At 45.0% G+C, this 16,295-nt stretch overlaps 1 protein-coding gene across 1 annotated transcript; it reads left to right on the top strand.

Moving 5' to 3' along the window:
* The first annotated feature begins 12,895 nt into the window (after nt 1–12,895).
* On the top strand, nt 12,896–15,116 carry LOC147895621 (GDSL esterase/lipase At5g03610-like). Its single transcript, XM_087384161.1, has 5 exons — nt 12,896–13,039; nt 13,295–13,480; nt 13,581–13,855; nt 14,049–14,340; nt 14,585–15,116. The coding sequence occupies exons 1-5, from the start codon at nt 12,973–12,975 to the stop codon at nt 14,797–14,799; spliced, it is 1,035 nt and encodes a 344-aa protein (XP_087240287.1). The 5' UTR covers nt 12,896–12,972; the 3' UTR covers nt 14,800–15,116.
* Nucleotides 15,117–16,295: the final 1,179 nt, after the last annotated feature.

Raw genomic sequence — 16,295 nt, 5'->3', positions numbered from 1 at the left:
TAATAAGAACAACCTTAGGAACATTAGTGATAAGGCTAACAAATACCCTACCATGTGTCAAAAAACCAAACAAGGCCTCAAACCTTAGAAAGATAATGTTAAGAAAAAATTCTATGAACAAAAATTCACCGCCGCTACTAATGATAGGTTGAAGAATATGAATCAAGTCACCAAGGGGGAGCAAGTCCAAGCAAAGGTCTCTAGTAGCCAAAGACACTCCCTGCAAATTCTACTAAGTAGCAAGCTTCCTAGGAGAGTATGGCGATGAAATTTAGATGGAGGTAGCAAGTAATGCCTTCTTGAAATAGTTGAGGCAAAAGGCATGGCGAGCCTTCCATTTGCAAGTTGCTCTAATCTTCACACATAGAGAAACAACAGATTGCATATGGATGGGAGTAATATAGCACGAGGATAAATATCGGTCATGTTCATCAAAGGTTGGAGAGATTTCGGTGATTTGAAATGGAATTGATGACGCAACATTTTTCTCTCAGTTTTAAGGACCACTAAACTCAATCCATTCAATTCCCCAGTCGTACTTTCAGCACATCCGTGGTCCAACAAGATTGCTAAATGTGGATGGTCCTTTCTACTCACCCCTCATTGACCCATGTACCTAGTGCTCGGAAACACCATGCTAGTGCTTGGTAAGATGACACCCCTTGCACTCCATGGGCTACTTGTTATGTTGGATATAGTCATAATGCTTAGGTTGCACAATAAGATGTCAAGTAAACACAATGTTGGGGTTTATGCTGCATAGCAAAAATGATCTGAAGATGGGTAAAAGAGACAAAAGCATATGCAATGGGCAATGTAGTATAAATTGAACACACACCAAGTTATAACTCTCTTATATTAATGCAAAAGGGCTCAGCCCATTACAAACAACCGTGGTTTCAATGGTGCTCGTGCAATAAGTAGTGCTTGTGCTTGTCAGGCACTCGCCTCAGATCAAGACTCAAACCGATTGCGCAAAGCAATAGGACTTTCTTTAACACTCACCTCATAACAAGCAATTGAGCAAAAGGGAAACAGAAATGTAGTATAAATTGATCACAAACCAAGTTATAACTCTCTTATATTAATGCAAAAGGGGCTCAACCCATTACAAAAACCATGGCTTCAACAGTGCTCGTGCAATAACTAGTGCTTGTGCTTGCATGCACTCGCCTCGGATCAAGACTCAAACCGCTCACAAAGCAATAGGACTTTCTTTAACGCTCACCTCATAACAAGAAACTGAGCAAAAGGGTAAGCCCATCCTAATTCTTGAGTCTTGAATTAAATAACCTAGGACCTCCTACTCCACTTGGCAGTTCGGTGAATCAACTTTCTAATTTCTACCAAGAAACTTCTGCAATTGTAGGCATGGATTGGACCATTTGCTAAACCTTTCACTACATGCCCTGGCCACTCAAACTCGTTGATTGATTCCTTGGAGATGTAACGTTGTGCCTGGTCATCAAGGACTCGAGTTGAGTATAGATTGTCCCAAAGTCAACAGAAATACTCAAAATGACATAATTAAAGCTCCACACATCATAATGGAGAGATTTCTAAACCAAATTGAAGAGCAAAAGAAGCTCTACATGGTGAACTCAATAAAGATGTGGATGCCTCAAGAAGGAGGGCTTGTGTCTTAGCAGAGAAAATGTGTGTGTGCACATGTGCATCCGTGTGCCTGCACGCATGCACGGGCGCTTGCATGTGAGCATAAGTTGCTATGTAGTCTTTGTAAATTGGAAGCTACCTCAATTCATACAAGTAAAGTTGCTCTCTTACTTTGATTATCACAAAGTGTTAAACATGCCGTTGTAATTATATTGTAAAAATTATGGTACAAAGTGTTAAACATGTCGTTGTAATTATATTGTTTAATTATGGTCCATATTGTGGTATTTGGGTGTGTTTGATATGTTGTATAAGTCATCATGTTTGAAAATTACTCCATAGACTATTTTGTAAGTAGTGTTTAATATGTTATTTGGTAATGAATAATACTCAGAAGTTAAATAAGAACTTGAAATATTGAAGGTAATCTATTTTATTATTTTGTTTATAGAGTTTTCTCATAGTAATATGTAGTATTATAAGTTTAAAAAGGTTGTATGTACTTATGGGAGTGATTTGGATACATGGGAATGGTTTGGGGGAAGTATTGGTCATTTACCTCTTTGAGTGAACATTTTATTGTGATTTTAGCAAATTACAAGGTACTACTAACTATAAGCACTATACATTTAGGTCGGTTTAGTAATGGTGATCAAAGAAGTGCGCTACTAAATCATCGAGGTGGTGGTGGAGAACACCTAGTGCGAAGTGGGGTGCAATGCCCTCCCTGAAGATACCTAGACCCTTGCTCGATACTAAGAGTGATGAGGAGATGAGCAACGATGATGATGGACTTGTGGAAAACATGGAGGTGGAGACTCATGCCCTCTAAGAGATCCCCACAAATGAAAACCCCCCACCCGTCAAGTGCGAGTCAAGCGCTCCCCTTGTTTGTGGATGTTCTAGCCAACAAAATGTGCAATGGATTCTCCCCCCTCTCTCAGGAAGAAGCAAGGAAATACTCTTGGCGGGAACTGTCAGAAGGGTAAAGGAAGTGGAATGCAAGCCGTGGTTCGAGACGTGCAAGCATCATCGGCTGGTGTGTGAGATACAGCTCGATGATGTGCAGCAGGACCTGGAATGTCTAGCTAGGGATATGGTCTCCCTTTTTTTCACCGGTGGGTCTCCTGCAGTGGAAGAGATGGAACAGATCATGGTCTTCGAATGCGAGCTCCGTGCGAACTACTACTCAAGTCGGTTCTTGGGCAAGAGGTTCTTCCTTGTCCAATGTGCGTCAGAGGCTATTCGCAAAGAGTTGTTGGGTTGCTCATTCATGTTCAATAATTCTTTGGTGCTAGTCCTTCCCTTGGGCACCTGAGTTCAGTATCGATCATTTTCTCATGCATGATTGCGGGGTATGGGTGGAGTTCTCAAACATCCCCTCATGGATGGAAGACAAGATTGGCCGGGTGGCATCTTCTCTTAGCAAAGTACTACAGGTTTTGGCATCACCTCAGTCTTCATCAGGTCACAGAAAGGCTTGGATTTTGTTGGGCAGGTCCCAAGAAATTCCCAAGTTCATCCATGTGCGATTTTTAGAAGGACCCCCGATTGCATTATGGGTTAGATTTAGCCCGTTCCCTGACTCCTGCTTTGTTTGTAAGAAAGCAGATCATTAGGAGAAGAACTATCCCCTTAAACCGGCTAATATAGCTTTGGCGGGCCGCAGGCGATAAATTGGATGTAAGGGATGCTATGCCTTCGTAGACAGGGGATGGGTGGGAACTTCTCAGCACTCTACTCTACCAGTACCACCAGACGAATCAGATAAGACGCACGTCAGTCCAACTCAGGAATGGATAGTTGTGGGATGAAAGGGGAAGGTCACCCCTCAATCTCATGAGAACACCCCAAACCTTGTGCATGTGGAGGCTCATTCAACACAAGCTGTGATGGACAAGATGGTCAATTCTCAAGACAATCTAGTGACATAATTTTGGCATATGGTGGAAGTATTCAAAAGTGAGCTGAGCTCAATCGTAGGGGAGCCGACGGTTCAGAATGATTAGTGGGCCACCAGCCTCAACGAGGCCCTCATTGGGGTGGGCTGCAGAGTCTCAGACAACCAAAGAACCAGATTGGCAAGCTAAGGATGAGCTGAAAGAAGCATTGAATGACATGGCTGAGGACAGATCTGCGGGCCCTGATGGCATGATAGTGGAATTATACCGAACCTTCTGGGTGTTTATTGGCAATGACCTCACCAACATGGCTAACACAGCATGTAGCAAGGGGTTTCCTTACTGATGAAGATGTGAATGTGGGCCTGATGATTCATGAAGCTTTTCCCAAAACATCAGGATTAGTTAAGAGTGGGCGACTGGAGGCCGATAACCATGTTTAACACCTGCTATAAAATCATTGCTAAGGCCTTGGCAATTTGCATAGGTGACATCTGCAGCACAATCATTGTTCAAGAACAAAATGGGTTCGTCAATCATAGGTAGAGACATCGTCGAGAATATCCTGAATGTGGCCTCCACTATCGACTTTGCCAAGGATACCGATTAAAACATCCTGCCCTTTGGAATCGACTTGGATAAGGCATGCAAAGTGAGATGGGATTATATTCTAGAGCTAGTGATGCATCTTGGGTTCGGCTCTGGGTTCATGAGGAAGCCTCTACACTGCTCGGCAATGCCAGTGCTGTGCTCTACTTGAATGAGGGTGCAGTAGGAAGAATTGAATTGCAAAGGTCTGTCAGGCAGGGCTGCTCACTGGCGCCATCTCTGTTTGCACTTCCTACGGTGCCTCTTCTCACTATGCTCAGGGCTGGACGTCTGAAGGGGGTGCATCTCCCCTTAGGAGGACACATTTGTAGCCAAATGTTAGCAGATGACACCATCAGGTTCACGCAATGTAAATAGCCTATTTAGAATAAGGCTGCGCACCTTGGATGGAGACAGCCAAGATTTTTTTGGAGTAGGGGAGCAGGCTCGTGGCCCGACTTGGCCTGGCATGGCAAACTTTCTTCTTTGTAGCCGATCAAGATAGTAGGAACTGACTTAGTTGCAGGATTGGTGCGGGCCTTGGAAACTTGCATGAGCTAGCTCTCATGGAGAGGTAAGAAGGGACTAAGAGGCGATGCATGCCTTCTTGAATCAGTGTGGTGGAGCATGGCGCTTAATCAAACAGGAGACCCGTTCGCGCTTCACGACCAACGAAGGGCAAGGACCTTGTACAAGAAAGGCCTTAGAACTTGCACATATATCTGGGATCCGCAATAGCCAGACTTGCTGAGTATTCAAACAAATGTAACTCAAGTATTCCATGACAGATGGGGAGAAGGACCTTGTGCAATTGGTGGTGGATAGAATTCCTGAATCGTGGCCCAAGGAAACTGACCGCCAAGCATATCTATGAATGTCTATTGGAGAGTTCGCCTAGATCGATGGAGCTAAACACCGGATGGGGACTCAATATGATGGAGCATAAGGTTCCAAGAGATGTGGCGGGGGTGCACAATTGGCAAGGCAAGATTCATCCTATGGAAGGTGATCAATAACTAGTTTCCAGTAAGAGGTAAAATTGCCAGATGGTTCATGCAAGTGAAGCCAATGTCCCTCTATGTTTGGTAAGAGATTGAATTTGTCTGACATTTGTTCTGGAGCTGCCCGATTGCAAGGGAGCTATGGGCGAAAGTAGAAAAAGCGGTGTATGACACTTTTTCTTTACTATGTAGTAGCTGTACGTTGTGTAGGTCAAGGGCGGCTAGCCCACTCATAGACCAAGTTTTGTACTCTTTTGCTTTCTCTCCCTCCTTCGGGACCTTTCTTAATATACTTGGCATTTTGTTATTTCTTTAAAAAAAGAAGTAACTTGCAATGTTACAAAGTTGTATGTCGTATTTTAAGCACTATATTTATGATTGTCTAATGAATAAAGTAGTATTCCAGGGGACAACACAAGCCTCCTAGAGGGGACCGAGGATAACATTGTAAAGTTCATGTAGATCTTTAATGAATTTGCAGATGTGTCAGGGGTCAAAAATTAACAACAGCAAAACAGAAGCCCTTTAACTTTCATGGACAGATCACCCACAGTGGGCGGATAGATTCGACTTCAACTGGGTCCCAAAAGGCCGTATAATCAGATACCTTGGCTGCCCGATCTGGGTAGGAGTGACCCTAAAAGACCAATTTGAGTGGGCATTCCAAAAAATATCAACAAAGCTTGACAAGTGGTCGAGTAGAACACTTTCACTCACAGGGAGGCTAACAGTTGCCAAGCATGTTTTGGAATCAGTGTTAGTCTACGTTCTATCTCTAATGCCCTTCTCAAACAACTGTCTGAAAAAAGTTGACAGAGGCATAAAGAATTTCATTTGGGACGGAAGATGGCATGCCTTTAGTGCAGACCTGCTCTTCACAGCAAAAGAGGAAGGAGGAGTGGGGCTAAGGCGAATGAAAGACAAGAATAATGCCCTATGCATAAAGACACTAATGCAGTTGGGAAGTGATCAACCATGGGCAAAAATGGCACTACACCTCATTGGCAGGAATGCCCCACGAGGGATCAGAACACCTTGGCAAGATCTGATACTGGCGGACAGAAAGCTCAGAATCCCCTCATCGGCAATACTGTCAGAATTACTTCGTCTGTGGAAGACTAAAGCAGAGGGAAGCTACTGGGGTGGATGCAAAAAATTGCAGGGCGATGCCTCACTGGGAAGATCCCTATGGCTGACAGACTGTTCTTTAAAAGATCCACCTGTGTATGCAGCAGCCAGTTCAAGAATGGCAACTAGGCTGTATGGTAAAGGACTGATTACCTTCAAGCAAATTTGGGATCCAGGAGGAGCACAATGGATGGATGTGGAGCAGCTAACCAGAAGATACCAATTGTCCAGAGCAGAAGGGAGGTTCATGCAAGGATTAATCAACAACTTGAAACCGGATTGGCCAATGAGCCTCGCTTTCACAGAGGCACAAGACTTCAAGGGATTTTTATGGCAGACAGGGAAATAATATCCTAAATTAACTCTGCAAGATTTCAAAGAAAAACGAGGCAGCGGTGTTGCGCTGACAGCAAAAACCCACTAGAAATTCCATGCACCGATGGACAGAGAAAACACATGGTTAATGAGGCTGAGGAGAAGCTGGAAAGCGACTCGTTCCTCCAAACTAAGCTTTTTGGTCTGGAGAGTTCTAATGGGAAAGCTTCCAACTAGAGCTAGACTTGCCAAGTGGAACCCGAGAATTTCACCACTGTGCCCGCTCTGTAACAACTTCAGGGAGACCCACATGTACCTTTTGTGGGAATGCCCAATTGCCCGGGAACTGTGGAAGGAAATAGAGGCAAGATTAGCAAGAATGAATGTGCAGGTCAAGATCAAATGGAAAACTGCCTTATTGGGAGACAAGAAGAAGCACAACGACCTAACTCATCAGATGCTCCAAGTGATTAGAGTCCTAGTATTAGATACCATCTGGAAGCATAGGAACGATATCGTCTTCCACAGAGCACCTAGATCTAGGATCCCAATGGAAAAAAGCTTCGAGGAATTGCGGGCACTCACTACCCTTTTTGGAGAAAAAAATGAAGCTTGTAATGCCTTGTCAAGGCTGTGGGTTTAAAGCTAGTACCTCCACACTTAAGGTGAATTGTAATTATTTCTTTCCTTTTAATACATTAAACTTTACCACGGAAAAGTACGATAGCAGCCTTTTGTAGTTTTAGTGTGAGGAAGTACTTCGTGAATTATTGTTGTCATAATGGGGACATTGAGAGCCAAATAGCCAATGGAAAAGGTGTGTCCTTCAATTTCAGTCCCATTGTAAAGCTTGCAAAGATGGAAGAGGTTGACAGGGTGGTGCTGTCAAGAGTGGCAGCGGAAGATGTAAGCAAACTGAAGCTACATAATCACACAGAGAATACTAGAGACAACAAGATGTGCCACAAACAGATCTGCTATAACTTAGCCCATAAACCAGGGCAGCAACTGTAATACAAGGAGTCCTGAACAGGATGAGAAACAGGAGCTGCAGAAGGGGCTGAACTGGAGCAGAGGATCTGGGCACAAGGAGGCTGGAGCGTGAGAGCACGGAGGCTGGAGGAGCCTGGAACGAGGAGCCTGGATGAGCCTGGAGCGAGGAGGCAGAAGCCTGAGGTGAGGAGGCTGGAGCCTAGGAACGAGGAGGTTGAAGGAGCCTGGAGCGAGGAGGCTGAAGGAGCCTGGAGCGAGGAGGCTGAGGGAGCGTGGAGCACGGAGGCTGGATGAGCCTGCAGCGAGGAGGCAGGAGAAGCCTGGAGCAAGAAGGCTGGAGGGGCCTGCAGCGAGGAGGCAGGAGGAGCCTGGAGCAAGAAGGCTGGAGGGGCCTGCAACGAGGAGGCAGGAGGAGCCTGGAGCAAGAAGGCTGGAGGGGCCTGCAACGAGGAGGCAGGAGCCTGGAGCGAGGAGGCTGGAGGAGCTGCACCAGAAGATCTGCAGAGGGAGCGTGGGCAGCCAACAGAACTGCTGAAGGGAGGCTCCGGTGAAGATGGCCAGGAGCAGGCTGAGACAAAAGCCTTGAGGAGCTACTGGAAGAAGTGATAGGAAGTGAAGAGAAGGAGGCCCTTTTATAGGGCAGGCCAGGGGGGAAGTCGGCCAGTCTGGCTGGACCGACCAGCCTGGTCGGTCAGGCCAACAGGGCCGACTAGCTGGTGGTCGGCCAGCCTACCCCCTCTGGCCCCCCTTGCTGCATGGGGGCTGGTCGGCTGGCCACGCCTGCCACGCCTGGAGATGCTGAATCTCAACACCCCCTCTCAGCTCCAGGGTGTGGCACAAGACCCAGAGAGCTGGTATGACGTTGGAGAAGGGGAGGAGAAACAGAATTGGTAAATATGTCGGCGACGTTGTCGGAAGTGGTGCTGAAGAGGAGCACAATGGTACCGTCAAGAACCTTCTCTCGCGTGTAGTGGTACTGAATTTCAATGTGTTTTGTCCGAGCATGAAAGACCGGATTGTTGAAGGATAGTGAACGGGAGAGTCCCCCTCGAGAGTATGTTTCCGGTTGGGGCCATGTAAAGAAACAATCCAAGACTCGGAGTGTAATGCAAATGAGGAAGGTTTGTCGGTGAAGAGAATCCGGTAGATGGGAACCTGTACGAGAGAGTAAATGGAGAAGAGGATGTCTGTCCCCCTCTGAAACTGCGACGATGTTATCCTTCCAGGTGTCATAGTTAGTACCATCAAACTTCTGAGTTTCGGAGAAGTGGGGAAGGATTGGGATCTGTATCTAGGTGTGGAGATCCGTACTTTTTAGACAGGACTGATGATTTCTTGAGTGGCTGAGGCCCCCCATGTGTTTCAATACCAAACAGAGAACAATCGAACCCAAAGATCAAGAGCCAATAAGTTCTGCCAGAAACCCCTGAATAAAGTCGTACGGGTGAAGACGGGAGCCGACCCGATGCGCGATGAAGGAAGGGGGGGAGAGGCTCTTGATGAAGCAGTAGGCTGCTATTGATAGTCCGGGGTACGGAAACAAAATTTCACAAAACCGATTTTCAAGATGCCGACTGGTGCCTGGCTTCGAGGCAGGAGGAACAAAGGCCAGGTGTTGGTGGAAGCTTCAGTAACCAAGAGGATGGGGAGCACCTATTGCTCTGACCGATTTTCAAGATGCCGACTGGTGCCTGGCTTCGGGGCAGGAGGAACAAAGGCCAGGTGTTGGTGGAAGCTTCAGTAACCAAGAGGATGGGGAGCACCTATTGCTCTGATACCATGTCAAGAGTGGCAGCGGAAGATGTAAGCAAACTGAAGCTACATAATCACACAGAGAATACTAGAGACAACAAGATGTGCCACAAACAGATCTGTTGTAACTTAGCCCATAGAAACAGGAGCTGCAGAAGGGGCTGAACTGGAGCAGAGGATCTGGGCACAAGGAGGCTGGAGCCTGAGAGCACGGAGGCTGGAGGAGCCTGGAACGAGGAGCCTGGATGAGCCTGGAGCGAGGAGGCAGAAGCCTGAGGTGAGGAGGCTGGAGCCTAGGAACGAGGAGGCTGAAGGAGCCTGGAGCGAGGAGGCTGAAGGAGCCTGGAGCGAGGAGGCTGAGGGAGCGTGGAGCACGGAGGCTGGATGAGCCTGCAGCGAGGAGGCAGGAGAAGCCTGGAGCAAGAAGGCTGGAGGGGCCTGCAACGAGGAGGCAGGAGGAGCCTGGAGCAAGAAGGCTGGAGGGGCCTGCAACGAGGAGGCAGGAGGAGCCTGGAGCGAGGAGGCTGGAGGAGTTGCACCAGAAGATCTGCAGAGGGAGCGTGGGCAGCCAACAGAACTGCTGAAGGGAGGCTCCGGTGAAGATGGCCAGGAGCAGGCTGAGACAAAAGCCTTGAGGAGCTGCTGGAAGAAGTGATAGGAAGTGAAGAGAAGGAGGCCCTTTTATAGGGCAGGCCAGGGGGGAAGTCGGCCAGTCTGGCTGGACCGACCAGCCTGGTCGGTCAGGCCAACAGGGCCGACCAGCTGGTGGTCGGCCAGCCTACCCCCTCTGGCCCCCCTTGCTGCATGGGGGCTGGTCGGCTGGCCACGCCCGCCACGCCTGGAGATGCTGAATCTCAACAGGTGCTTGTGATCCCTGGACAGTGGGGCATGCGTTATTCAGAGTGGTGCTTCTGATCCACGGAAAGGCGCGGCGGTTCAGAGCGATTGGAATCCACGTCTGATCCAGCAAAAAAGCACAGGGATACATGAGCGACGTTAGGAGGTGCGGAGAGTAAGCAAGCAGTACGATCGACTGGGTGGTGGCGATGTATGATCAGTGGAAGATGCAGACGAAATAGCAAAGAGTATAGAAAATACGTGCAACAACATCACAGATTGCATGCGCGTTGTGTACTGTGCGTAGCAGTCATGACTCGGATGACTTTGTCCGATATCACGTGTATCACGTTCGTCTTCAGGAATGTTTACAGCACTGAGCAGGTTTGCAATTGATCAGTGAGTTTTATCTGCAAGTTTGCATTGTATGATCATTGATTACTTTAAATTGCAATTTTGCATTGTTAAGACGAGTAACCTGACCCGTCTACGACGGGCTAGTGACCCGCTCCGCCGGGTCTCAAGATGCTAAAATGTCTGAAACCAGCAACATATTCTAACCAAAAAAAATGTCTATGACATAGTACTTCAAAATATTACATCCGAAAGTAAAACCAGAGAACTCATTGATATGTCCAAATACACATCCCCATACAATGTCATAACTAAACATACAAAATCTACAATAGACACACAAACATCCCTAAGGGGAAAAGTCTGCGGCCATGTACTATAGGGAAAAGCTTGCGTCAACCATGTACTTCACATCCACCATGTCCAAAAAAATAATTCTGTATGACAGAGTAGTTCAAAATATCACATCCAAAAGTGTAGACAGATGTCTGAACATGCAATAGCTACATCAAAGAACTGATTGATATATCCAAATACACAACCGTAAATAAAGTCATAACTGAACATACAAAATCTACAATAGACACACAAACATCCCTAAGGGAAAAGTCTACGGCCATGTACTACACGGAAAAGCTTGCGACGGCCATTCACTCCACGTCCACCATGTCCACCGCATCCACCACGGCTACGAACATACAAACGAAGTACCAGCATCACATAGAAAGATAATTGAGGAACTATAATTATTGAGCCATAAAACTTTTATACATGTATGTTGGTAAAACCCAACTCATTCTTTAGAGTACTTACTCAGACACAAAGGGCTATCAACAATGCTCACATAGGTGTACGTGTAGTCCCCATTTTGCCCTCGATAGAAAAAATCGTGTCTCCTCATGTCGAATGGGAGTTTAAGGTTGGTCGGAATGAATGTTATCCTTCGAATAAACGTTCTATCACCAGCATTGGTACCAGTAATGATTTCAACTTCTAACACTTTCGTGTGAAACTCTTTCCAAATACATATCCGCAAACAAAGTCATAACTGAACATACAAAATCTACAATAGACACACAAACATCCCTAAAGGGAAAAGTCTGCGGCCATGTACTATAGGGAAAAAGCCTGCGCCGACCATGTACTCCACATCTGCCATGTCCAAAAAAAAATTTCTCTATGACAGAGTACTTCAAAAATATCACATCCAAAAGTGCAATCACATGTCTGAACATGCAATAGCTACATCAAACAACTGATTGATATATATCCAAATACACAGCCGCAAATAAAGTCATAACTGAACATACAAAATCTACAACAAACACACAAACATCCCTAAGGGAAAAGTCTGCGGCCATGTACTGTAGGGAAAAGCCTGCGACATTCGCCACATTCACCATGGCTATGAAAATACAACGGGGTACCAACAATTGTATCTGGGCCAGCATCACACAGAAAGATAATTTGGGAACTATAATTATTGAGCCGGCAATCTAGAACAGTGTAATATCCCAAATGGACTCGTCCATCCAAACGACTATGGGCGTGGAGTTTCATTAGAAACCTTGAATCATGAACAATCCTAAAAGACAAACAATACCATGTTTTCTCACTCACATATAATCGAAAAAAAACCTTTTGTTTTAACAAAAAAATAAAGCAACAAACAATGTACATCATTCTTACCCAAGGTAGCTCTCGAGCTCAAGCAAATCCAACAACAGTTGCATGCTCTCCAGAGATCCCCAGCCCGCAGGATCTGCAATTTTCTAAAAGTGAAAGATGTATGATCAGTGGAAGATGCAGACGAAATAGCAAAGAGTATAGAAAATACGTGCAACAACATCACAGATTGCATGCGCGTTGTGTACTGTGCGTAGCAGTCATGACTCGGATGACTTTGTCCGATATCACGTGTATCACGTTCGTCTTCAGGAATGTTTACAGCACTGAGCAGGTTTGCAATTGATCAGTGAGTTTTATCTGCAAGTTTGCATTGTATGATCATTGATTACTTTAAATTGCAATTTTGCATTGTTAAGATGATTGATCAGTAAGTTCAAATTCCAAGTTTCATTGTAAGATCGTTGATCAATGAGTTACTATGATCATTGCCCTGTGAATTTACGCTCGCGTATCTAATGAAAAGATTGATGGGTCACAGATTGTTGCAGAGCTCACGTACCCTATGAAACATATTGAAGGATCGTGATTCGTGATCCGTTCTACAGCAAGGGACTTTCACCTTCAACACTCTGTCCCGACTACCAAGCAGAGTCCACGATGGTCAAAGTACTATGCTCCAAATTCCCTCGAATATGCTCATGCACGTTACAAGGCGAGATCCATGCCACTATCATTATATTCGCACCATTCTCATCCACTCCTGACGCCTCCATGTTATACATCTATTTAACCTTCTCCGTCTCGCCACAATTTTCTACTACCTTATCTTCCTCCTTTTCCAGCTCCCACACGTGTTCAAGATGATTCGCATAGCACGTTTTGCCTCCTCCGCTCTGGTTCTCTTGCTCGCAGCTCTCTCTCTCATGGGTCGGTCCCTCTTACTTCTGTCTGCAATATATATATATATATATATACATATATATATATACAATATAGCTACATTGTCGTGAATCGTAGCTACTTTGTGTTTCTTCCTTTTAGAATTAGCAAGGATTCGTTTTCTGTCGTATCGTTGATACAGACCCGTGTAGATTTCTATGGGATATCTCCACATGTATGCGTTTATATCAGAAAACTGCGCTCCAATAAATTAATAATTTGGATTGTGATCACCTCGAGCAGGCAGCGTGAATGGAGCCACGACGCCTACTGCCCTGTTTGCATTTGGCGACTCTTATGCAGACACGGGGAACCATGACAGAAACGATGCAAGCGTAAATCAACCTTGGAAACCTCCCTACGGACAGACTTGGCCCGGAGAGCCTGCGGGCCGATTTACAGATGGAGAGCTTTTGACAGATCATATTGGTGATTCATCTGTTCAACTGCTGACTAATCCTAACTGCAAACACTGGCAAATGTAATCCTTTTTATTCAACTGATTCCCATAACAGTTCTCTTACTGCAGCTTCCGTCCTCAACATTACCCTTCCTTTGACCTATAGAGAGCTGGACCTCCAATCATGTGACTATCCTTCTGGAATCAATTTCGCATTTGGAGGAAGCGGCGTTTTTGACACAAAAGGAGATAAATATCCCACCGTTGGGCAACAGATCCACCAGCTCGAATCGATCTTGGACAATTGTTCACAAAACAAACTGCCTATCGGCACTTCTTTGGTCCTTCTTGTAGTCGCCGGAAACGACTACACAGCGTACATGGAAAAAAACAACGGTACTGAGGTACAAAAGACATAATGACCCTTCAGCTCCATGCCTATATTTTTCTCCTTATCTTTTCTTATTTCCAGCAACATCCGCGCGTGGATAAGTGTGTCTTGAAATGTTTTCCGCTTCATTTTCGATTTCGTAGTAGAACGTACGGTCTTTCCATTCTAAGTTCTAACAATCCAATACTGGTCTTTGGGATTCTCAGGGGTTAGTAAGTTTCATCCCCGAAGTAGTAGATCAGATTGAACAGTCCGTCCTAGCAATTTATGATCTTGGTTTTCGCACATTTGCCCTTCCGAATTTAGAGCCCGCGGGTTGTCTTCCAATTCTCACATCTACAAACAATTACACGAATTGCTACGAAGATCTTAATGCGTTGACTAGATTACACAACACCCTTCTATCCGGAAAAATTGCAAATCTTAGCAATCTATCTGAAATAGAGATTATCTCCATGGACCAGTACAACACGTTCTTGGATACTTTTGGAAACTTCGGTACTCTCTCTCTCTCTCTCTCTCTTTCTCTCTCTCTCTCTCATTCGCCGCTGCCCTCCCGCCTATTTCTTGTCATAAAAAGCTTGAGATTCTTATTTCTGTTATACTTCTACTCGTCCATTTCGTCAAATTTTGTGCACCTGATTAGGTTCTCGAAGTTGTTGCCTGTTTTTGCACTGTGCAGCGCTAGTGTATATTTGATCTTGTTTTGTGTTGCATTCCGACGTTGCTCGGCCCATTATAGGAAATTATTTGGAGCCATGCTGCCAAGCAGTCAACAGCAGTTACAACTGCGGAGACGTGGACACAGAAGGGAACGCCCTTTACACGGTATGTTCAAGTCCGGAAGATGCCTTCTTTTGGGACGGGGTGCATCCGACGCATGCAGGGTGGAAGGCTGTCTCAGAAAGCTACAGAAGTTTGCTGATGTTCGAATCTTTGCTGAGGTTTGACGAATGAAAGAGCCCAACAAGATTGCCGATGATCTACGAACGATAGACTACGAACCCGGGCAGACTATTTATTTATGAAAGAACTTCACTCGAACTGAAGTGGTAGTACACATATCTTAGAAGCAATAAAAAAAGGAAGTAATTCTATTTTCTCTCCAATATCTTCAAATTCAAGATCAACATATGCATATAATCTCACCAAGTTAATATTGGTTTAATCCTTGAATATAACGCTTCCTTTTTCCACCTTTAAGTTTGGTTGCCTTATGTAGTTTCTCAACAACCAAAAGGAAAAGAGATATGGGATCCCTTACTCCCTCATTAGCTTTTGTGGAAGGAAATTCCATAGGTCTTATTATTTCTATTGAATCATAGGTCTTATAATTTCTTTATGTTGAAATGCGTAAATTCTATATGTCCAATAGTTGATTTAGATACTCTTATATAGAATTTCTTACCCTACTCCTCCACAAAGTGAATTATTTTTGCTAAATTACACTTAAAAATATCTATCAGTACAAACATTAAAAAGCTATGTTTGATCCAATTAGACCATTGTGGTGATAAATGTGCATGCCACTTTACATACCATTTTGCAATTCTTATCCAATAAACAAATTCATATAAAAATCTTCTATGTAGAGGCCATCGTCTCCTCTCAATCACCATCCTCTCATCAAATTATTTGCCAAATAAAATTCCATTGTGTACTTCGGTGGTAACTCACTTGTTGTGGGGAACTTGCAAGAATGCAGATGGAGTCTCCTGTCCCGAATAATTCCTTGTGAGAGCTTTGCAAAGCACGAACCTATCAATTGTGTCATGCAAGTGCCTACTGGATTGTGACAATGTGATTCCACAAGAGTGAAGATGGAGGAGGGGGAGAGAAGGGAGGGGAGGGAGTAATGGAGAAGAGGAAGGGAGAAAGTGGCAATTACAAGGCAACACATAATGAAAAGGCAAGAAGTCTCAACTCAACAAGAAGATGGAAAGAACGAGAGAGCTTGTATTCCCAAAAGTTGCAATACATAATGAAGACCAAAGTCAAACGTTTGGCCTTTTATACACCCCACCTTTTGAAGGGAGGGTCAAACCTGTTCGTTCTTTCTCACGTCTCTCTCTCTCTCTGTCTCTCTCTTTTTACAAGGACTTGGGCCCATACGGCTCCAAGGTTGATCTCATATTGTCTACCTCTCATCTTGTCTTACTTCTCCACTCTATCTTGCAAAACATCTGGTGCTTGCATGAATTGTTAATCACGGCAGTTAACATGTCCCCTTTTTGCTTTCGATATATTCCATCCGTGGATCGGGTTTGGCGCATTATGTCAGACTTGAGGACACTAAACATGCTATGATGCCGATTGAAGAGTTTGTGGGAGATTTGGTAAATGGATGTATAGGATTCCAAAATGGTGTCTCAAACATATCTTCAAAGGTCTGTATTATATGGTGAGCGTAAAGATTTCAGACATGTAGAAATAGCCACATGACTTGTAGAAAC

This window comes from Dipteris shenzhenensis, chromosome 13, assembly GCF_047967505.1.
Source record: "Dipteris shenzhenensis isolate YYH24624 ecotype China chromosome 13, Dip_SZ_1.0, whole genome shotgun sequence".
Taxonomy (NCBI): domain Eukaryota; kingdom Viridiplantae; phylum Streptophyta; class Polypodiopsida; order Gleicheniales; family Dipteridaceae; genus Dipteris; species Dipteris shenzhenensis.
Note: the sequence above shows the minus strand (reverse complement) of the source record. Positions and strands in the feature narration are given on the sequence as shown.

Bases quoted from the DNA above. Each gene is read 5' to 3' on its own strand.
- LOC147895621 (XM_087384161.1), top strand. From the start codon at position 12,973: ATGATTCGCATAGCACGTTTTGCCTCCTCCGCTCTGGTTCTCTTGCTC. The intron at 13,856-14,048 runs GTACAAAAGACA...TGGGATTCTCAG, and splicing joins AAAAAAACAACGGTACTGAG to GGGTTAGTAAGTTTCATCCC. The intron at 14,341-14,584 runs GTACTCTCTCTC...GGCCCATTATAG, and splicing joins GGATACTTTTGGAAACTTCG to GAAATTATTTGGAGCCATGC.